The sequence below is a fragment of the Zingiber officinale genome, chromosome 5B (genome assembly GCF_018446385.1).
Source record: "Zingiber officinale cultivar Zhangliang chromosome 5B, Zo_v1.1, whole genome shotgun sequence".
Classification (NCBI taxonomy): Eukaryota; Viridiplantae; Streptophyta; class Magnoliopsida; order Zingiberales; family Zingiberaceae; genus Zingiber; species Zingiber officinale.
Window position 1 is genome coordinate 110,973,375 of NC_055995.1, and position 24,921 is coordinate 110,998,295.

General features: G+C 34.8%; 2 protein-coding genes and 1 pseudogene across 2 annotated transcripts in view; all 3 read right to left on the reverse strand.

Annotated features, from left to right (window-relative positions):
• LOC121985351 (syntaxin-binding protein 5-like) overlaps positions 1–732 on the reverse strand; it is a 43,181-nt gene extending 42,449 nt beyond the window's left edge. Inside the window, exon 1 of the mRNA XM_042538752.1 lies at positions 559–732. Within this exon, the coding sequence (XP_042394686.1) occupies positions 559–597 (39 nt within the window). The 5' untranslated portion in view covers positions 598–732. The remainder of the gene's footprint in view (positions 1–558) is intronic.
• Positions 733–3,137: 2,405 nt separating this feature from the next.
• Positions 3,138–7,083, reverse strand: LOC121986917 (annotated as a pseudogene).
• Positions 7,084–13,621: 6,538 nt separating this feature from the next.
• LOC121985353 (phosphoinositide phospholipase C 6-like) overlaps positions 13,622–24,921 on the reverse strand; it is a 34,475-nt gene continuing 23,175 nt past the window's right edge. Inside the window, exons 7-9 of the mRNA XM_042538753.1 lie at positions 14,462–14,614; positions 14,299–14,385; positions 13,622–14,128 (exon numbers count right to left, since the gene is read on the reverse strand). Coding sequence (XP_042394687.1) covers positions 13,835–14,128; positions 14,299–14,385; positions 14,462–14,614 — 534 coding nt within the window. The 3' untranslated portion in view covers positions 13,622–13,834. The remainder of the gene's footprint in view (positions 14,129–14,298; positions 14,386–14,461; positions 14,615–24,921) is intronic.

Below are 24,921 nucleotides of genomic sequence, written 5' to 3' on the forward strand. Positions count from 1 at the left end.
AAAATTTTGTCTATCATCTTAGTTGTTCCCTTCCTCAATGAGATGATAATAGATAGTAAGGCATCAAGCATACAACAAGAAGAGGAGATCATCTAATTAACAAAAAAAAAAAAAATGGCAACTATAACGCCAAATGCATGACCAACTACCAGCTATCCAGCATAGAATACTCTAAAAAAGAATATTGTCGTAAATGGTGGATATACTCTAAAATGTTATATTACTTTTTATACCATTGTTCCACAAAATAATCAAAATTCTAGCTTAAATATCTGAATCAGTTCCGACAATACAAATTGTTAGATTCATTGTCCTTTGTTTGACCTAGAGCTAAAGCATTCAGTAAAGTGATTTTTCTGGGGCAAAACGAAGAGAAGAAAGAGCATCTCCTTTGACCAATATGACGAATTCGTGGATTGATCGTAATGGGTAAAAGCAGGGAATAACATGTACCGGTACTCGGTTCAATCTAGATCTCCAGTGGAAATATTGACTGACGAGGAAAAAGGAAAAAAAAAAAAAAGGAAAAGACACAACGATCAAGAAATGGTTGAATACCGGCTTCATGATCTTGTCAAATAGGCGTTTAACTATCATATGCGAATCGTGATCTTAACAGCGGCGGATGCGCTTCGGTTGGAATTGATGGCGTAGAGGAGGAGCTGAAGAAGGAATCCACCGAGCGAGGGCTCCGAGACCGGAAGGTCACGCTCCGTCAAAGGAATCGGCAATTAACGCAGGAGAGAAATTTTTAATTGTTTTTTTTTTTTGTTGATAAAAATTTTAATTGAAATGACTATCCAATATTTTACGTCAAAATAATATAAATCCTATCTAAAATTATTATTTAAATTAAATGTCATTAAAAATAAATTTAAACTTAAAAATTTCTTTAAAATTAAAAATATTTAAAAATTTACACATTTTATTATTAAATAATTATTTTTTCCTATTTTATTAAAAATTTATTATTATTATAATCCTATTAATATTAACATGTTTTTCTTTTAATATTTAACTTTTAATTTAATTTCTCTAGTTTTTCTTCTGAGTGAAATCATTTTGTTTTTCGCTTTAAATTTTAATATTGCATTAATTACACTAATTTATCTTTCATTTTTGTGCTTTAAAGAATTTTTCTCTTTTTTAATTATCTCCTTTGTATTCCCATGTACGTGTCATTTTTTTATAGAGATTTATTTTTTATATTTTGTTTCGTAGTCTTTGCATTGTAAGTCTTTTTTATCATTTTTTTTTCTCCTTTGTTGAATCGGTCACCATATAATATATTTATAGAATTAAGTAAAAATCAATTCCTAATGGAACCATACAAATACTCTCATATAATGATGACTTAGTTTCGATTTTCTAATTTAATTCCATCTAATAGTATAAGATAATCACAGGGACTACTACGATAAATGATGTCCTTTTTTTTTATAGAATTATAGTAATTTTTGCTTCGATCTTCTTATTCTATATTAAGGAATTAAGTTTAACATATGTTCAAACTTGTGTAAGTATACTCTAGTAGTTTTAATATAGTCAACTAAGTTAACTTAGGTCATGTTGTGTTTGATCCTTGTGTCTAAATGTACAGAAGCTTAAGAACACAAGAAGTCGAGCGAAAGACGCAACTAGCGAGAAGGATGGTACTGGAAAAGGAGTCGACGGGCTCGATACATCTAAGGGACGAGATGCTACAGAAGAATACACCGATAAAGGGAGGAGAAACCAGGGAGGAAGTCTGTTCAAGGAGAAGGTCCGAATTGAGTTCGGGTGAGCCCAACTCCAGTTAGTCGGAGAATTACCCACGTGAAGAGATCAGCTACTAAGTAGTTGATCTGCCACTTGGAAGGTGTCTTCCATGGCTAGAAGGCGCCTTTGATGAACAGTACGAATGCATCTTCCAATAGTTATTAACCACAGATAGGGTTTTATCCTCAATGGATAAAACTTAGCTATAATTGAAAGCGCCTTGGACCATCTTGAAGGCACCATTAAACTACGTATAGTTAGAAAATATTGAATAACTTGAACAACAAGTATTTACTTTCCTAATCTTTCTTTTGAGTTGTCAACTTCTGTAAGAGGCTTCTCCGCTTGCAACAAAGGAGAATTCTAGTGAAGCTTTTCTTCAACGTCTTGGATTAACTACCACTTAGGTTGTAACCAAGTAAATAGAATTGCTCTCTTACTTTTTTTATTTAATTGTTCAATTAATTCATTATTATTATTGTGCTAGTCTAATCTAATCAAAGGATTGAGAAAGAGATTTATTTTTCTTATAGGCAATTCACCTCCCTTTTGTCGACCCCGCTGCGCCAACAAGTGATATCAAAACCAAAACACCTCAAAGGACTAACCGCCGACTGAAGCACCGAGACGATAGCCGAACCAAGCATTTATCCATCGAAGTTTGAGGGAGAATTCGCGACATGGAAGAAACACATGGAAGTATTCTCTAAAACACTACAACAAAAACATTAAAAGACAACGGTTAAAAACCGCTATCGTAGGCCCTTTAAAACCATTGTAATTGGCAGTGTTGTTAAAAGTGGGGGCTACGACAACGGTTTTAAACCGTTGTCTTTGAATGAAAAGACAACAGTTTTGTAATGGTTTTAAAACCGTTGTCTTTGAATGAAAAGACAACGGTTTAAAACTGTTGTTGTTTAGAGCATTTTTTATTAACACTGCTAATTTACAACCGTTTTTGGGGCTACGACAACGATTTTTAACTGTTGTCTTTGAGGGTGATAGACAACAACAACGGTTTTAGATCATTGTCTTTTAAATTATTATCTTTTAATACCAATATATCATATTTCAATATAAATATATAATAAAGAATCATAATCACAAAAGAAAGAATATTTCCCATATCAATGTCATTCAAAATGTTACTTATACAAGAATTATATTACAATCACAAAAGAAAAAACATGTCTAATATTCAAATAAAATTTATCCCAATACAAATAAACAAATAAACTTCATTTACAACTAATGAATAATTTTCAAAAGACTAGAAACTTGTGATGGTGGTTCATGCCATGTAGGATTGCAAGTAATTATTGTCAACTCAAGCCCCATCAAAATCTTCAACTTATAGAATTTCATTGGACTCCTCTTTCTCACTTGTTGATTCTTCCATGTAAACCTTTTCCAACATTCTGGATTTTTGTGAAGCAAAGTATGTGAGCAAAACACCAAAAATAAAAGGGAAGAATATAATACCTGTAGAAGACGTAAAACAGGGTTGATAGCTGAAATTTGGAGAAATGTAGTTGCTACAACCACAATAACAGATTTGATAAATCATATACTCTTCAAGTACCCCATTCATATCGGCAAATAAAACGACAACATAAAACTTTGTCAATAGAACCTGCAAAATATAAACATATATTAGAAGAGTTCATCTTTATCTGAAGCATTAGTAACTCTTGACCATATACAATTTTTGATACAAGGATAAAGTTTCAGGAAGGTTTATCTGAGACCTGCAAATGAAATTTGTAAATGAAATAAAATCAGACACAAATATAATCTGAACAAGAAAAACAAGGAAAGATCAGTAATAAAGATCATCATCTCTAACATGTAATAAAAAAATTATTCTTTTTGACAATCTCATATATAGTTTCAACCTAAAAACTCAGTACCAACAAAAATATGTATTTTTGTTTATATTGACAAAAATACTGCATCATTATTCTATTGATTGACAACAATTCAAGGGGAAATCTAACATGTAAGTATAGTTATATAAAGAAGCTATTGTAAAACTTACTTGAGTCAAATTGCTAACTTGGATATTAAACCTTTGAATGACTGCAATAATATCCCTCTTTGGCACTGTAGTTTCTTCAATAAGGCTACTTGTTATATATCTATTTAAATACACACTTTAAAATTTAAACAATGTTAAATAAGATCCAATGCATTATAAACCAAAAATTAAAACAAGTATGAGGTCAAAAAAGTATTGAACAACAGACATAAATCTTAAATGAGTTTCATATGCTAAATAAACTCCATCAAGAAGCTACTACTTGATTAAAGGATAAAATTTCTAGTCTTAGTGAAAGTGCAAGCTCAACATGCAACTTTAATCAACTTATTCAAGCAATACGAATACAACTTGATCAAGGGCTTCATGTAATTTCCACTAGTGGGTGATTCTTAATCAACAATTATTATCTCAAAGGAGGGATTAAGGGATTCTCGGATAAATCTATTGTAGCATTGCATAAACTAAGCTCTGATAGGTCTTGTTTCGCCATCAAGTTTCTGGAAACAAAATAAAACCATTAGTGTGTTTAAGAAAACAAAGACTTCTAATCTACTTATCTGTCAAGCGCCCAAAAGGTATGTGTTTCATCAAGACTAATAATCTGTGAATAAAGTCAATAGGAGATGAAGGACTAAGATTAAGGGCACTTTCAAAGAGGAACAATTATAACGTCAAGCATAAGGAAAAATATAGAATTAAGTATTCAAATTATACAGTAGCCCAGCACAAGTGACACAATAGACTTCTTCCGAGACAATTAAGATATTAACAGACTTATTTTGCACTTATTTCTATCTCAAGAATGTTCCATTAAGAGGGAAAAAACTAAACTAGATGCAAACTAACCTTTCCATTCGGCGTTGCAAGTATTTCTTTGATCCACTCGATCTCTACGATTAGAAAAATGAGAAGGCAATCAGAAATAATCATAAGAAATCTAATACATAAAGGAGTATAAAGGAATCTGACAATGTTTACTCGCATTGGAAAAATAAATTATATCATTGGATTATAGCACCAGAAAAACATGCTAATTACATCAATTTTTAATCTCTAAAGTCAACACAAGGATGTCACTAGATGCTAACCAATCTGCACTTGTTACTAGATGCTTGAAAGATCTAAAAGTGAAAAACTATGGAAAATTGACAAATATTAATCAAAGGACTACATAATGGAGAGAAAGAATAGCAACATCTAATAGTTATCACACATTGCAATAAACTATGAGAAAGGTAGCTGATCCTGTCCGAATGCTGAATCAACGGACGCTGGGCACGTGGCGCTCTCCGGGTCACTAACGTGGGTCGACGACTGGTCGTATGAACCTCCAGCGAACCTGCACAGAAGTCGGGCCGGGAAGGGATTCCCGGCGGCGACCCTTCGACGCTCAAGTCAGGCAAACGAACAGTAAAGAAGTGGCTCCAAAAATATCAACACGCGTACCTCCGGCGAAGCATAAGGCTCCTTATATAGAGCGGTGAAAGAGCTCACGCACACCTACCGAGGCAAACACGCGTCCTTAGCCCATACCTCGGTATGTGTTTGTCAGAAAGCTTACCTGACACCATACTGCTACAGTCCAGGCACGTCTTCGATGGGACAGCAGAACACCTCGTAGCCAGACTTGGAGTATGGCCTAGTCATAGGATTTGACAACTGTCAAAAGATGTTCCTTGTCTTTCTCTCCCTACCCCATGCCGGGGCGTCCGTCCAAACGGCTGGACGGGGCATCCGTCCGGCCGGCCCTCATCTTACGCTAGGCCGGACGGCACCCACATTACGTCCGGCCTTCCGTCTGCATCGGTATTTTGGGGAGATCTTCGGTAAAGTGTTATGTAGGGACTGCTAGCAATATGTTACCTTATGTCTTCGGCCGAGCATGACTTCCGCTCGGCCCTTCGTTACTGTTCAATCGAGCGCCAGAGCCTCGACCCCTGTCAGGGCGCCTTTCGCTATCGGCTATTCATCGATCGGCCGGCCAGCAGGTAAGCCCATCCTTCTCCGGTCGACCGACCGGTCCGCTTTTCTCCGGTCGACCACCTAGCCTTTTGACTCCCACGTGGCGTTGACCCCTCAAAATGGGGGTCCCCTATTCTAACCGCCGGATCAGTAGCACACAGATATAATTAGAAATTCTTGACAATTCTGACATGCTTAAAAAAAAATCAGTATGGGGAAGTATTAGCAAATAAAGGACTAGATCTAATTAAATGAGTCAAAGAAATCACCTTCTCACATGTCTCTCGTTCTACTGTGAAATCTTACAGCATAGTTACACAAATCCAATGGATCAGAGCCAGGTTGAAAATGTAGCAGACAATCATAATTCATTACAGGAAAGATGTGTGATGAGAACGATACCCACTGTGGGTCTCAATTGCTTCAAGCTGGCGGAGGGCAATCCAAAGCCAGAAGGTGATCATGTGGCAAGGAACCATAGCGGGCCCTGCAAAGGAGGGGATCCCAAGGAGCAGCACCTCCGCCCAATGAGCATAGGGTGTTGCAAAGCCAATAGTCGCCGTGAATTCATGGTGGACACGGTGTATCTTCTCGTACCCCCGCAGTGCATTAGTCGGTGAATCCAGTAGTTGCCATAGTCCTCCACCACGAAGTAAACCAAGAGTTGCAAAGCCACTTCCCACAGTGAGGGAAGGGGAAGCCCAGTCCTTATCCCCACAACCTACAAATAACTCTTTTAGTAAAGATAGAACAAAAATCTTCAAGAAAGTGGGTTGAAAGAAAAATAATGATGCTTTTATCCGGCTATGTAATTAAAAAGTATATCAACAGAAAATATTACAAATTGAATAATGCAAAAAAAAGTGAGGTACTTGTTATTGAACTAATAAAGAGGTTTTTTCTCCCTAGAAAATAGATCAAACTGCAGTGCAACCCTAAGGAATCAAGAAGGGACCTTGATGGTGGGGTAGGAGGAGAGTTGAAGCGGGCCGACGATGAGGAGGAACACCCGCATGACGTCCTTATAGCACTGGAAGAAGGAGGTCGGCGGGAGGCGGATCTTGGGCTAGATCTTGAAAGAGGAGACGGAGGCAGGGAAGCCGAGTTCGATGAGGGCGAGCGAGAGCGGCGCGAGGGAGAAAATGACGAAGAGGAAGATGATGTTGTGGTAAAATAGGAGGTAGTCGGGCATCCATGCGGTGTAGCGGAACCAGATGTCCTCGGCGAAGGTCAAACTCCGCCCCAGCGCCACCTCCGCCTCCCAGCGTCGCATACGGCAACATCGCCGGCAGCGCAATAAGCGATCGGAACGAGAGCGACGATACCGTCAACAATGGGGATGTGGATCCGAATCACCGAAAAGGCTGACGCGTCTAGTGCTCCGCCGCTGGTGGCACCGCGATGGTCATAGTGGAGGAACAGAGAAAGGCGGAGAGAGAGGGAGGGGACAAATGCGATCGCTCTTCCCGGCTGTTGCTGCTCCTACGCGACTCCAGTGAGCGAGAGATTGTGAGAAAAGAGGGATGAAAATGCTTAGGGATAGAGAAGGTAAGGGGGGAATACGGCGGCAAAAAAATTTCGAGGAGAGGGAAAGAAAAAGCGGCGATAAAAAATGGCGAAGGGGAAAAAACGGTGAAGGAAAAAAAAACACCGGTATTCAACATCACTTAATAGACAACGATTTTCAAAAACCATTGTCGTAACTCCAAAAAAGTGCACATTGACAACAGTTTTCAAAAACTGTTGTCGTAGCCTTTAAAAATCGTTGTCGTAGCCTTTAAAAACCGTTGTCGTAGCCCCAAAAAAACATAAATAGACAACGATTTTTAAAAACCGTTGTCGTAGGCCAAAAAAAACTGCTAAAAGACAACGGTTTTTGTTAAAACCGTTGTTAAAAGACAAAACAACAACGATTTGGCATAAAATCGTTGTCGTTTCAGTGTTGTTGAATGAGGATTTTGTTGTAGTGAAATAGACTTTGAATTGCTTTTAATTATTAAATATGGTTTTGTAGCTCCCAAAGACCCATAAGAAAATGAAAAAGAAGAATATCAATACACCAAGAAGGAGCAAGCAAACTTTGTAGCAAATGGATGAGCTGAATTCCATCTGCTGAGCGTGCTGCCTCCGCAAGAATTCAGCAGAATCGCCGCCTATGAATCAGTAAAGGAACTTTGGGAGAAATTCCTGGAGCTACACGAAGGAACATCCGAAGTAAAGTTCATGAGACGGGACCTGCTTCGGAACCAACTTACGAGCCTCCGAATGGAAGAAGATGAAACAATTGCACATCTGCACTCGAGGATCAAAGAACTCATCACCAAACTCACGAATCTTGGAGAAAAGATAACAAGCTGAGGTTCATTAAGGTACGCTTTAAATGCATTTCCTAGGACACCCGAGTGGACATGTATAGTCGAATTATTTTATATATCTAAAGATCTTGAAGTTAGTTCATTAGAAAATCTGTTTTTCACTTTTGAACTTCACGAATCAAAATGTGTAGGCTTACAAAATAAAGAAGAAAAGACGACCCACAATATAACTCTAAAGGCCAACCAGAAAAGTGAATCAGATCTAGACTCAGAAGAATCAATTGAAGAAGATGAAGGAGCATTATTGGTAAGAAAATTTAGTAAGTTTAAATCTAATAAATTTAATAAGTTGCAACTGAAAAAAAATACTTTCGGATCAAAAGAAAGGTTCGATGCTACAACTGTCAAGAAGAAAGACACATCAAGGACGACTGCCCTAACTAAAGAAGAAGGAGAAAGACGAGGGCAAAATACCAACAAGATCGAAGTACAAGAATCTAAAGGCCACATGAGATGAATTGTCGTCCTCCGAGTCCGAGATCGAAGCTTACGTCGGACTGCTCTAATGGCAGGCCACCAAGGAGAAGATGAAACCAGTTAAGAGATGAGTATCGACAAAAAGGAAGGATCTTCAAAAGAAAGTTGCGATGAAGGAGGAGCATCAGAACACAAGTGAGGTACGTGCACTTTTTCCCAAACAGTCTTTCCAATTTATTAAATGCTTTCAAAGAACATAGTACAATTAGAAAAAGATAATGGTAGGTTAAAATTAAATTTAGCAAAGTTATGCCCCTTAGATATGTTTGATAATCTAAAGGTAGAAAATAAAAAATTGAAAAGCACAAATAGAAAAACTAAAAAATGACTATGCATGTTTGAATTCGAATATCTTTTGAAAATCAGAATTAAAAAATAATGGTAGAATTAACTAGTATATTAGTAAACACTAAGGACAAATTAAGAAAATCTCTAAAAATTATGTACCACCAAAATTCCTGATTAATCCAGTAGGAAATAGTTTATATTGGATTCTCAAATCATGTCTAGTATAATTTAAAATTAATTTATGCATGTTTTAAATCATAATATGTTTTATCTTCTACATTGCTTAAATAAATTATTTAAATGCTTACTTTTCATATTTCTAGTTAAAATTTTTTGCTATGTTATCTGATGATTTAATCTACAAGAAGATTTTTTTTTTGAAATTGTTTGACTGTTAAGTAATTTTCAATAAAATTATTAACAAAAAACATACTTTAAAATTTAAAATTACTTTTGCAAACTTAAATTTTGAAAAATCTTATTTATCTAAGATGAAACATGATATTCTCTATCCTTACAAAAAATTTCAAATTTTTTTTTAATATTATCTAAATTATTACAAAGTACTTTGAGAAAATCATATTTTTAAATTAAAAATTCAAAGAAAATAGAAATTGGAAAACTTTTTTTTGCTGTTAAACTATGTATTTTCCACATCTAAGAAAAATAGAAAAAATTTTAGAGTAGATTTTTTTTTTAAGAATTATTGTCGAAAATTAGTTATTTTATAGAAATAAATCATTTCTCTTGAATTATATATTATCTTTCTGTGAAAATTTTTGTTCTAATCTAGCTTTTTTTCTTTAACTTCGAAAAAAAGTTTTAGGATTTTTCAAACCTCTAAACAAATTTCTAAATTAATTCTTTCAAAATAGAAGATTAATTATTAAAAATAGAAAATGTTTGATAATTATTTTTGAAAAATATCATCTTACTAATGATTCATGTTATGTACCCCTAGAAATTTATTTCAAAATTTTCTAACTATTTTTATTATTTTTTCCTATTTTTTTTTATGTGATCAAAGAGGGTGAAATAAGTATAAGTTAGGGGGAGTAAGGACATTGTACGAAGTGTGCAATTTTATTAACTTGCTTAAATTCAGTACATTGTAATATTTTATTCTAATTACAACTTATTATTATTATTTATTTAACCCTAATTTTAACTTGGGTTGTGCACATAAAAAATGACGAGATTGTAAGTACCCCGTCGTAGTTGGGTTCAGGTGAGCTTAACTCCAGTTAGCCGGAGAATTACCCACGTGAAGAGATCAGCCACTAAGGAGTTGATTTGTCACTTGGAAGGTACCTTCCATGGCTAGAAGGCGCCTTCGATGAACAGTGCGAAGACGCCTTCCAACTCTTGAAAGCGCCTTCCAATAGTCGTTAGCCGCAGATAGAGTTTTATCCACAACGGATAAAACTTAGCTAATGGAAAGTGCCTTGGACTATCTTGAAGGCACCTTCAAGCTACAGATAGAGTTTTCCAGGGGTTATAAGAAGACTCCTAGATCTAAGAAATATTAACAACTTGAACAACAAGTATTCTACATTTTTCTAATCTTTCTTTTGAGCTATCAACTTCGGTAAGAGACTTCTCCACCTGTAATAAAGGAGAATTCTAGTGGAGCTTTCTTCAACGCCTTGGATTAACAACCACCTAGGTTGTAACCAAGTAAATAGAATTGTCCTCTTACTTTCTTTTATTTAGTTGTTCAATTAATTCATTATTATTATTACTGTGCTAGTCTAATCTAATCAAAGAATCAAGAAAGGGGTTTAATTTTTTTATAGGCAATTCACCTCCTTTTGTCGGCCTCGCTGCACCAACAACTCTACTAGGTCATACATCAATTGTGCTGTTGGAATGTTGGACAGGTATCAAAGTAATCCAAGATTGGATCATTGGAAAGTTGAAAAAAAAGTTTTGTGATATTTACAATAGACGAAGAATACATGCTCACTTATAGGAGCTATGATCATCTTGAGATGATAGGATACTCAAATTTAGATTTTGCTAGATTCTTGAATTATAGAAAATCCACATTTGACTATTTATTCCTATTAGTTGGAAAAGTAATTTCATGGAAACGTGTGAAGTAATAAATCATTGATCCTTCAACTATGGAAGCTGAGTTTGTGGTATGCTTTGAGGCGGTCATTCATGGATTATGGTTGCAGAACTTTATTTCAGGACTTGGAATAGTCAACGGTATTGCCAAGCCGCTGAAAATTAATTGTGATAATGTCGCAGCGGCATTCTTTTCTAAGAACAACAAGTATTCAAAAGGTGCTAAACACATGGAATTAAAATACTTTGTCGTTAAAGAAAAAGTTCAGAAACAAAGAGCACATTAGCATCAACCTTATGATTATAGATCCATTAACTAAAGGATTGTCACCAAAGATATTTAATGAACATGTCATAAGGATGGACATTATGGAAAATTATTAATCACTCTATAATTAAGTTTATGTTATTTTGTATTTGACTTTCTAGCTCTTTGAATGTTATTATTAATGCATCCTATTATTTCTATGTTAATGTATATATGAATGAATTATGTAATTATTAATAGGATTTATCTCTAATAAAAATATTATGGATGGACCATTATGTTATGTCTTATTTTAGTTTATGTTAAGTATAAAACTAATATTGTGATATATAGAATAAAGTATATCGAATTAATGATGTACAACCGTTATGATCCTTGTTAATTTTTGCCTAATGATAATTTATAATTGACCAATTCAAGAAAGAATTTAACTTACATATTGTGCATTATGTTTGAAGTGAATAATGTCATATGGGTAAATGAGAGAATATTAGAAATAATTCTTTATTTCTTATTAATGCCCATATGTATGATTTATTTCTCTAATCATTTACTCATATTTCTTGATTTTATAACATGATTAAATAGTCACAATTGTTATTAATAGTTACATTTATATTGGGAATGCAAATGAATTTAAAAGATTCATGCAATATAAGAATAAACATATTGTATTAAAAGATAATTGAATGTATATATTGATGGAATGTGTAAATGAAATGTCACAAAATTATTCTCCCTCTACCCTATATATAGACCCTTGCTCCATTAAAGAGTCTATGAAAGTAAAGAGGTCAAGAGAGGGAAACTCAATTATTTAAGGGGTTTTAGTTTCTTCATACTTGAAGGTTATGATGAGCTATGTTTTACTTTTAAGTATCATATTGAGAAAATCATCTAGTTCACCTTGGACATTAAGGAATATACAATAATTTAATTTACATATGCGTATTTACATTCATAAAAATATATATTAGACTTATAGATCTAACAATATTCTCCTTCAATTTCTCAAACTTTTGAGACATTTTCTCGAAAATTTTCTAATGATGAAGGTGACAACACAAAGGTTGAAGAAACACTCTAGAATTCCTTCTCTCCCCTCCAAAAATAAGACTCCTCGTTAAATAATATGCTAAAGAATTATATATTTCATTTAATTTCATTAACATTATTATTATTGTTTTTTTTTAGCTAGAAACTGAGTCAACGAAAAATCGACCCGTTGAATTATGATTCAAGTCCTGCTAACTAGATCAACAAATAATTGACCTATTAACTTATGAGTTGGACAGAATCTAATTAGGACCCAACCTGTAGATAGGTCTAAGCCTCTGCGTATGTGCGTCCCCTAGGGGTGAATCCAGTGGGAGGCGACATCGACGGTTGATGTCGCCTCCTCTTGCCGCCGGTGGAATCTCTAGTATTATGAGATTTCACCGGTAAAGATAGAGGATACCGTCCTTTATTCCATGTAAAAATCGCTCTTTCATATTTAAATTTTTAGATCCACCACTAACATCTCCTATACTAGTGGTAGACTTGTATTTTGCGCCTACACATCCTATTAACTTGCGTTTTGCATTTTATACTAAACCTCTGCTCTACTCATTTCCACGCTTCTATCGAGCCAAATTCCAACCATGTGGACATTGTTTTCTTTTCTATTATATTTTAAGTAGCTATTTTAACAATAATTTTTCATTCATAAAAAAAACATATTAAAAAATTAATAAAAAATTAAAAGAGTGTTCTTTTCATCATATCATAAATTTACTAAAACAACATTTCATTTATATTTTTTTTTTGCTCGAGTAACTTTGAGCCAAAAAAACTCGTGAGTATTCTAAGCAAAAAAAAAAAAAAAAAAAAAAAAAAAAAAAAAAAAAAAAAGACTATTCCAAATAATATTTTAACCAAAATTACTCGTACCCTTAGAACAATATATCTGACAAAATAATTTTAATCAAACTACTCTATAATTTTAGTCAAAACTACTCTAAGTAGAATCATTTAAAAAAAATTTATTTTATGTATTAGTCATTATTCTAAAGATTAATAATCATCCATAATTTATCTCCTCCATGTTGATCTTTGGACAGATTGATGGAGATGTTAGAGGCGAACGTATTTATCTTTTTACCACAATTTAAAAAAAAACCTCAGATAAACATAATCATTTAAAAAACAACTCTAACAAATGAATGACTATTTTAATAATATTTTTAAAAGAAGGCCCCTTTTAATAACAAATAATCAACATCAAAATTTAATAGAACGAATTATGTATCCAATGATTTTTCATTAACAAATAAATAATCCTAAATCACTGAACTTTGTTTCCAAATAAAATAAAATAAACCAAACCTGAAACCTTGCTATCCAATACCACAAAGCATAGTTTGTTAGAATCTTTTAATTCGAGGCATATCTAAAAACAAATAATTCACACAAGCCATTCTCCAATTATGCCCACAACACAACTAATTCCACCAAAAGGATTGCTTCTCACTCATAATTAATTACATCCCATAACAATATAAACAAGGAAAGAACAATTAAATCGACTGTACTTAAGAACCCCAACAAGTATTATATGAATTCAAGCCGCATCATGAGCTTCACAGAATTGTATTTGTTTCCCTTCTGGTCAAAAAGTGGCACAGCTCGGATCCCTGATCTCAATTCTGATACAGGCAAGCAAGCCTGTCCGCCAAAGTCATCTTTATCGGACATGTCATACTCGTGTACTTCAATACGAAGCAATGCGATTTCAGGTATTGTCAAAGGGAAACTAAACTCTTCATCCCAAGATGGTGTCCAGTTATCCTCTATTGCCTTTGTTTTCTTCATTGTGGTGTCAGCTGGAACTCCAGCTATTCCCACCTGTTAATTACCACAACAGTTCAGAATATAAACAAGACCATGAGTTCATCGAATAACCTCCCCAAGTTTGTTGCAAAGATGTAAAACTAAGTATTTAACTTTGGGATTGTTGGGAAAAAAAATGATAGTATAAATAATGTAGAACCATGATGAAAAGTTTGGTTTGTTACCCTTGTGTAAAAATCTGGAGGAGAATAGGTATCGAAATGAGTCTGACTAAAATCCATACGCCACCCATCTCCCATATAAACTTTCACCTTTTGAAGACAGTAGAACTTTGGTCAACAATTGTAACTTGAAAGGAAAGATATACATGCAAAGAAGTGTTTGTACCTTCAAAGTTTTTACCACAGGTAAAGAAGCTTTAGGATCAAAAACATCACCGGTTGGACCAGCTTTCAGCAAGAAATCCGGCTTCTTTACATATCCACAACTTCCATTAGCCTTGAAGAATCCATGCATCAGCCACAATGATCTGCCATATCCCTAATAAACGAAAGCATCACAAGTATCGAGTAAGACAATTTCTATGCCGTCAATCAAAGCATACCACATTAGTGTAAAGTTATATGAAACATTTAATACAAAATAGTGCAGCTAATTTTCTTAGATTTCACATCAATTTATCTAAATTCATTCCGTATACCAATAGTTTCTCTTTGTAGTATAGAGAATATCTAGGTAGAAGACTACACATTTCAATAGTGAAAGGTACAATTTGTGCAATAAGGTAGTTTCACCAAGGATGCTAGTGACGAAGAATAAAGTAAAGCCCTCCATTAGGTACAAATAATTGTGATAGAGTAAATCACGAATTTGTATTTGACACAAAATCAAGTTTAAAAAGTACAATTTATGCAATAAGGTAGTTTCACCAAGGATGCGAGTGACAACGAATAAGGTAAAGCCCTACTTAGGTACAAATAATTGTACTTGAGAGTAAATCACGAATTTGTATTTGACACAAAATCAAGTTAAAAATGAATGAATATATATTCTTATCTTTATTATGATAGTTATTAAATTCACCAGTCAGGTAGTTTATTAAATGAGATAGCTGATTAAAAATATAGGAAATATCTAGCAAATAGTGAGTGAGAGATATTATAGAGTACCAATGATCTCTCAAGTCTAAGACGAACCTATAGAAAGAGAGCCATCATGCAAATATAGTTTCTCAATAGTGGAGTATGAATTATATATTTGTTTAGCTTGCTCATGATATGGTCATGAAGAAGGTCAGCAATGCACTTGCATTGAGAGAGAACAAGGTCATTCTTGGATCACAAGATTTTCACTCCAAGGACGTAGTTAAGGTCACCAAGATATTTGATGGAAAGTCTATTAGGTACAAGTTTACATGAAATATCTTAGAAGGTTTGGATGGTTACTCATGATAATAATGTCACTCACTACAAGAGCAAAAAACACATGTTGTCCATGAGGAAGGATGAATAGTGATGTGTTTGATTGAGCATTAACAAAGCCCTTGAAGCTTGGCAAAGGCCATAGATGGTTTTCTATAGTCAACAACCATGTAAAAGGAATATGAAGCCTGACAGTTGTTGCATGTAAACCTCATCTTCAAACTAGGCTTGAAGGAAAGTGGCAATAAAACTTGAGTGTCAAGGAAGAGAACCACAAGAATGTTAGCAGGCTTGATAATCATAATAAAAGTAGAGTGAAAATCATTGTGTGGCCATTAAGTGAAACCCCTTGGCCACCAAGTGACCTCATACCAATTAATGGTCCCATTAGGCCTTCATTTCACCTTGGAGATATATATGCAACATGATTTGAAATCTCATATCATATTGGGCAAATCAGTCGAAACATATGGTTACGATAAATTTTCAAAACTCAACACTACTCAGCACAGCATAAACAATGTCTACTGTGTCATTGTATCAATCATGTCAATAAGTATCTTTACATGCTAAGAATCAACACCACTAGGTAATACTAAAGATCAATCATAATAATATTGATTTTTTTGGTTAATCTTCATACAAGACAGTGTTATAATCATAACACTATAGATAAAAAAACAAAGTTTGAACTTAAATAATTATTTTATCTTTTTTCTTCTTCATTTCCTTACTCCTTCCGTCCTTCCACCTCTAATTCTAATTCTCTACAGGCACCATACATTTGAAAAATTGACACAACAATAATAATCATAACAACCAAGCCTTATCCCACTAGGTGAGGTTGGTTATATGGATCATTTTATGTCATTGAGTATACTTAAATAAATTTTATCTTGTTTTATTGTTGTTAACCAAGTCTTTTTTTTTTGTCCACTTCCTCATTTGATATGTGTGTTTGTCATAGTTTCACATCGCCAAATTGGAACATTTATTGGTCGTCTAATATATGCCCGTATCATCTTAAAGGTGTCTTTCGGAGTTTTCCCTCAATAGATGCAACTCTGACTTTCTCTCTAATGCTTTCATTTCTTATTCTGTTCATTCTCGTATGCCCACACATCTACCATAACATCCTTATCTCTGCAACTCTCATCTTCTACTCATGTACTCGAATCATATAACCCAACATTCAGCTCCATATAATATAGTAGGTTTAAATGCGATTTTGTAGAATTTTCCTTTAAATTTTAGAGGTACTTTACGATCACATAAAATACCCAACGCTTTCCTCCATTTCAACCATCCTGCTTATATTTTATGTAAAAAATAATCCTAAATATCTAAAGCTCTCGATTCCGAGCAACTCATCATTTCCTTTCTTAACAATTGTCTCATTATGTCTCATATTGCTAAATTTAAATTTCATATATTCTGTCTTTATTCTAGTAAACCTAAAACCTTTTCCTTCTAGTGTTTCTTGCCAAGATTCTGCTGGGATATGTCTGATGTGGTGTGTGCTAAAAACATATTTAGTAAACATGCACAGCGGAAGACTTAACGATAAATAAACTAATTTATTATATCATACCAACCACACGCATGTAAGACACAATCGCGCAAACAAGATCATAAAACAAAACGAAATCGAATAACAATTATTCTAGGTATACCTTACGGATCACCTGTAACGAGGACATCAACCTTTTGCAACGTTATCGAACCTCACCTCTATTCATATCCACGCTGAGCTCTTTAAGACAACTCCAAGAGAACAAGCTTCGCCTTCGGAAGGCACTAGCCACGAGCGAAGGAGAAGGATCAAGAAGAGGAAGAAGTAAAAGGAAGATCTTCTTCCTTTACGTGGCTCACGACAACAAGAAGAGACTCTCTTGCTGTGGTCGGCGGCAAGAGAGACAGCGGTATTGGGTTTAGGTTTCAAAAACCTAATCAAGCTAATAATAAATTGTATATTAATTTTCTCTTAACCATATTAATATATAGTCCGCTTTAATGAGTTGAATTAGAAAGTCGAAATCCAACCCATTATGCCTTAACAAAAAATTAGCTAGTGAGAAACAACTAGTTACCATAAAGTCTTACAGCAAGTTACTCCAATGAACTAGTTACCATAACTAGCATCCACGTTTAATTATCAATATCCCAATGTCTCCAGCTAGTGAGAAACAACTGTTTGGCCGAACCGAGGAGTCTAACCCGTGCTAGTCTTACAAAATTGAAAATGTCCAAATGCATCAATTTGACGACTAAGAAAATTCCAATACATTCATAATTGCACATGTAGAGATAATTACAAGTTGTAATCCAATCACAAATTCTCTCATGCTATGAATTGTATTGCGGACATTCAGTAAATGAGTTTAAAACTATTCAAACATAATATGCACTCAAATAGTGAATCTATATTTATCAAATAAATAGTAAAATCATAAGGAATCGCCTTAGGACATCCCTCAAAATTCAACACTTAGCCTAATGTCAATCGCCACGTGTCCTAAACCGTAAGTATATACGTGACTCAAACTTGCTTTGTGGTAGAGCCTTTGTCAAAGGATCCGCAAAGTTCCTTTCAGTGAAAATTTTCTCGTATTGTATTTCTTTCGTACTAATGATCTCCTGATCAAATGATAATGGTGAAGGCAAATTCCTATGCAAATTCCTTTTCAAGGTTACTCTAGCAATCACACTATGCAAATTTCTTTTCAAGAGGCAAAGCAATCTCATATAACTCTAGCTTCTTTATATACCATAGCCTATAGAAGAAACCTTCGAACAACCCTTAGTTAAATTTTTCTTAACAACACAATTTTGGAACATAGTCACAATTTCATGAATAGTTGCCGAGAGACACACGTCCATTTTTTATGTAATGTGGCCTACAATAGCTAGCCAATTGCTAATTTTCAAATAAGTTTAATCGACTATATTCCTACGTCAGTTGACTAAAATTCAAAAACTATATGTTGTGTACCAATGGTCAACAATTCAATCCCCTCAATAAAGCCTCCGATTGAAATCATGTTTAATTGACTAGAACTATAGTTTAAGTGACTAACCTCAACAGAAAATATTATATTCCCAAGCAGCAAAGAGTTTGCAATTAACTCAAGTCAACTGGATCAACCTTCAATTGACTCAATTTGCTCAAAGATCCTAATTTCACTCGGCTTACACTCCATAAGCCTACACAAAGTTCCACAAGCAAGTCTGATTGCAGTCTATAAAAAAAAAATTATTATTCCTTAGTTGAAGGCTCTCTACAAGCCAAACTATCTAATCACACCTAGTTTTTCCACATCTCGTAATGATGCTGCCTAAAAGCATAAGGCCCAAGATAACAAAGGCACGAGATTACAATCCACAAACAATCTCTCACAGCTCAGTCTTTTAGGACTGCACCACCTTACCCAAAACCTCATGTGTTCAGGTCTTACTGCTCAAAAGCCTCAGTTGTAGGACTTCATATGCTCGACACCTCTAAGTCATCAATTGTTTACCCAAAAGTCTCACTTCAGGAATTTCACATGCCTAAAGGACGCACCTCTAGATCTTCAACTATTTACCTAAAACTCAACTTCCAAGACTTCAGCAGTTGGATGTATCATACCATTCTTCGCTAATGTCCTGTGTACAACCTACCAAATCCAAATGTGCACAACTTAAACTCTTTTTCTGAATACATCAAAACATCCAAATCAAAATTGACGGCTCAAGGCACTATTGCACCAACAATAAGAATTAGTTTCGGGTGACACTATCGAAATATATAATTTCAATAAATGATCAAAACTCAAGACTACAAGGCATAAGCAAGCTCTCCTGTTTCATTGTGCCAATCATATCTATGAGTATTATTTCATGCTAACATTTAATACACCTTTACATGCTATGATACACATCAAGATGAATTGTAATAATGTTTGTTATTTTTTTTAAACTTGTGCTCATAGGATGCAATGTCAAAACCGTACCATTTCAAATAGGACATAACGCGTGAACTTTGATATATATCTTTTTCTTTATTTTCTTCCTCCTTTCACCTCCAATTCACCACTAACACGATACGTTGAAACACCACCAAACACCAAAATGCTAACATGGTACCAAGACAATATAGTCAATGACCAAAGCTTTGGCATGCCTTCAAATTTAAAACCTAGGTACAAGGATGAGTTAAATGATTGAGTTAAGCGCCGTTGGTGGAGAATAAATAAGGTCTAGATTCTCTACAAAAACTACCCAAGGATATCTCTACAGACATGATATAGAAAGAGAGAAATGAATAAAGTGAGAATCTAGACAGCAATAACAAAGATAGGACATGGAGAATCCAATCAAAACATAAGCTTTGGCTTTAGATTCCAATATATGGTGACAATTTATAGTGAGCATATGATTTGAACCAAGAATAACAAAGACAATCAAATACTTTAAAGGTTTGGTAGTTCAAAGTCTAAAAGAAAGACTTGTACTAAAGAATCAGAGTAGAAATTTGATTGATGAGATACTATGATGTGGCAAGCGAAGGCCCAAACTTATAGGTGAACCAAGGCTTGATGCCTCAGTGTCATGACAACTTTAAGGAAGTGACAATGATAGGATTGATGTAGTCTATAATCGAAAGGACTAAAGGGGAGGTGGTGACCTGCAATAAAAATTTATTCCTCTTGCACTAATTAGTTTGCATTGGGTGCATGTATGTGTACGATTGTTTTTATTTCATATATAAGCGCTACAAAGATATATCAAACTCATTATTATGAGTTAGGTGCACATGTGTATATGGTTTTTCATGTCAGATATAAATGTTGTGGAAAATAAAATTAATATTAATGCTAACACATTCAATACAACATGGTTTGTAGCTAACTCATACTCTACAGCCTATTAATTCGTCAAGTAATCACTCTTAAAAATCTTAAAGCATTGGAGGGAAAAATAATACTCAGAGCTTGTAGAGAAAGCAATTGCTTTTGAAGCTCAAGTAGTTGAACATTGCTTAACTTAAACATTTAATCACAAAAATTTCACAAGAAAATTTATGTACACATGTCAAGTCAAATAACCAATAAAGCTTATTCAGAATAGCCTCTAACAGCTAGTTTGCTAACGTCTCAAGTCAACTACTCTAGCATTTCTAGCCATTGTGTAGCCAAGAGTCTTTTAGACATTTGGTTGTTCCTCAGTCCAAATAGGATGACAATTTCCTCCGAACCCGATGGAGGATTCAATATGCGACCTAAATGGAGAAGAGTATGAAAGGACCCGATTGAATAATCGGATATGGATATTCGGGTATGGAGGCACATCTAGTAGAATCCTACCCATACCCAATCCGAATGTCTGATTAAATTTTATATATATATATATATTAAAGATTTTTTTTTCTCAAAACTCACTCACTATTTTTGTTGATGTTTAATATGCTTTTATTGAATATGATTAAATTAGGAATAGACTATAGATGTTTAATTTGTTTTTTTTTAATTATATATTTTTGGATATGATGTTAATTCTAATATATTTTTTTGAATGATGACAGGAATGAAAAAAATTATTAGTATAGAGAATATCTAGGGATGACAATTTTCCCCTCGAGTTCAGGGTCGCTTGGGGAAAACCCGAAACGGGTTCGGGAAGTCTTTTCGGGTATGAGTTTGAGTTCGGGAATTTTTAAATCCCTGTAGTTAAATGGGAGCGGATACCACCGGTAATGGAAGTAAATGATTTGAGACAAACAGTTAGAGGAACTGGTTCTTTTGGTTCAACAGAAATGGAAGAACCAAGATCCTTTGATGAATTAATATTCTCGGCAGCAAGGAAGTCGTTAATTAATCGCTTATACAACATTGAGATTATCCTTCATATCCCAGGAATTAATGATACAAAGGTTCAAGCTATTTTGGATACAGGTGCTACAACCTGTTGTATTTGTCAAAATGCTTTGCCAAAAGAAGCCTTTGAAGATATAAATTACAAGGTCGTTTTCTCTGGCATCAATTCACAACAAGAGGCTAGTAAGAAACTCAGAAACGGGTATATGACCATTGGTGTTCATAAATTCAGAATTCCTTTCACATATCAATTAGAAATGAATTTAATGGACGGAATTCAAATGCTGGTAGGATGCAACTTTATCAAATCCATGGCAGGAGGCCTACGAATAGAAGGATCTGAAATTACTTTCTATAAGGAAATCACTACCATCAGGACCTCTCCAGAAGTATTCGTTTCAGCAAAGGCTATCCCAGAACTGGACATGAATGAAGAAGAATATTTAAGCATGCATGAGGACTTATTTTTCCCTCAACACTCCTTAACAGCTATTAATTTCAAGATGAGATATGCAACAACCATGCAGAAACTAAAGGAGGCCGAGTACATTGGTGAAAATCCAACATTACATTGGTCAAAAAATAAAGTAATATGTACTTTAGACATTATAAATCCTGATATTACTATACAAGATAAGCCCCTGAAGCATATCACAGCAGCAATGGAGGCAACTTTCAAAGTACATATAGAAGCCTTGTTAAAATTAAAGGTGTAATTCAGCCTAGTATGAGCCGGCATAGGACCATGGCTTTCATAGTTCAATCAGGAACCACAGTAGATCCTGTTACGGGCCAAGAGAAGAAGGGAAAAGAAAGGCTTGTTTTCAACTATAAAACATTGAATGACAACACCCACAAGGATCAATACTCATTACCAGGGATAACTTATCCCGAAAAAGGTCGGTAACAGCAAGGTTTTCTCTAAGTTTGATCTAAAAGCAGGGTTTCACCAAGTTATGATGGCAAAAGAGTCAATACCCTGGACTGCATTCTTGGTACCACAAGGTTTGTTTGAATGGCTGGTAATGCCATTCGGATTGAAAAACACACCCGCCGTTTTCCAAAGGAAAATGGATAATTCCTTTAAAGGGTGTGAAGAGTTTTTAGTAGTTTACATTGACGACATCCTGGTATTCTCTGAAAATGAGGAGCAACATTGTGCTCATCTCAACAAAGTATTGAAAATTTGTCAAAAGGAAGGATTGGTTCTGTCACCAACAAAGATGAAGATAGCCCAGCCAGAGATGGAGTTCTTGGGCGTAGTCGTTGGTAATCGAAAAATACGGCTACAACAATATATTATCAAAAAGGTTATTGATTTTGAAGAAAAAACCTTACTCACTTTAAAAGGTTTACGGTCATTTTTGGGTATATTGAATTATGCAAGGTCACATATACCAAATCTCAGCAAAATATTGAGACCTTTGTATTCAAAGACATCTCCACATGGCGATCGGCGTTTTAAAGAATCAGATTGGGCTATAATCCGACAAATTAAGTCACTGGTACAATCCTTGCCTGACTTAGAATTACCCCCTAACCATGCATATGTTATTATTGAAACAGATGACAGCATGGAAGGATGGGGAGGAGTCTGCAAGTGGAAAGAAAAACAATATGACCCAAGAAATACAGAAAAAATATGTGTCTATGCCAGTGGAAAATTCTCAACGGTAAAATCAACAATTGATGCTGAAATACATGCATGTATGGAGGCATTAACCGCAATGAAGATCCATTACCTAGACAAAAAGGAGATAACATTATGCACGGATTGTCATGCTATTATCAAGTTCTTCAATAAATCCGTGAACAACAAACCATCCCGGGTAAGATGGATAAATTTTACTGATTACATTACAGGTACAGGTGTCGACATCAAGTTTGAACATATCTCGGGAACAAGCAATGAGCTGGCAGATGCCCTGTCAAGGTTGGTACATCACATCACCAATTAAGCATCTTTATCAGATGATCAAAGGCGATTCCTAAAGCAAGTTGATGAGTCCATGGACGAGACGCAAGGAGCTGATGACACCGTAAAAGGTGTCCTGGGAAAAACCATCATGACACTCATGGCTAAAGTTACTTTTGAAAAAAGCTGAGCCTCGGGGAGCCGCTCTTTTCAAAAGAAATGATTCCGCCATTAATAATAGAGTTTACGACGTGTAAAGTAGTTTGTTGATAAGATGCTACGTAGCATGCACTATGTATAATAGAGGGCACTGAGGCAAAAGCAGGAAAGATAAGGATGACGATGGGGCCCCTTAAGCGCACCCGGTCTTTATCCTATTCCTTCTAAAACCTCTATATAAGCCCTAGCTTGTTAACTCAGAAGGGCAAGCGAGCAAACCTCGAAGTCCTACTGAGTTTTGAGTCCTGTGAACTTGTGAAGTGTGAGGTATTTTACTCCAATAAAAATTTCCTGAGTACAAGTACCGTTAGGTCTAGACTCAGGTTTTCCTCTTGTTTAAACTGCTGTTTATTTTGGTATCAGAGCCTTGTTTAATGAAAATTTTTGGCTAAATACCCACGGGTATTCTAGGAAGGAAGCGTTTTGAGGTATGTACTAAATTTCTAAGTCTTTCTTGGTAAATTTTTGTAGCATTTGAACCCTATATGGAGCCATAAAAGGTCTTAGTAAGATCGTTTAAAGGCAGGAGGCCGAATATAGATCTGAACCTGAGTTTTATGATAAGCTTGAAGGGTAAGATACTACTTATAATTTACCTTGAAAAATGACTGAAAGATTTGAACAATCTATAAGAAATTGGTATCAAAACTCAAGAACTGCCGACCTAGAATACCTTGATTTAGAAACTAAGGACTCTCTGAAAGGAATTTCAAACAATATTAGTGATCGACTGCTTTTACACTCTAAAGTCTCAATTTCAGAGTATAAAGTTCTTCTGGACCTAATTACCCAAAATCATTTGGGAATAACTCAGTTGTTGCAGAATTTACTAAAAGAGCAAAGGAAACTACAACAAGCAGTATTGCAGCTTCAAAAGGAAATATTGTAGCAAAAACCTTTATCAAAAGCTGATATTCAGAAATTGGTTGAGGAAATTGCTGAACAACCAAGGTTGATTGAGGAAAGAACAAAAGCTCTTGCAAATAAATCAAGAATTCAAATTGAAAGAATTGAGGAAATAATGCAAGAGGTAAAAAGGCAAGTCTCATGAATTATCCTCCTCTTTCAAAATCAAAAGATTATGATGAAGCTTTAATAAGTACAGAGGAGATAAGTTCACCAGCTATTGGTTTTATATGTGTCAAGGAGGCAACAAACAAAGACATTAATCGACAAAACAATACAATAATTGATTTGCTTCTAAGAATCAATTTCAAGTTAGATCAATTACTTGCCAAATCTGTTCCTACTAACACTGAACAGATATTAAGTCTTACAAAGCAGCTTGAAGGTCTTACTCTTGGGAAGCCCAGAAAGAAGGAACCCTTCTACGTTTACCAAGATCCATTGGTAATTTACAAGAAGGAAAAGGAAAAGCTTAATGGCGACTCGAAATATACCAGTAATATCTGAAAGAAGTATTACTGAGACTTCTGA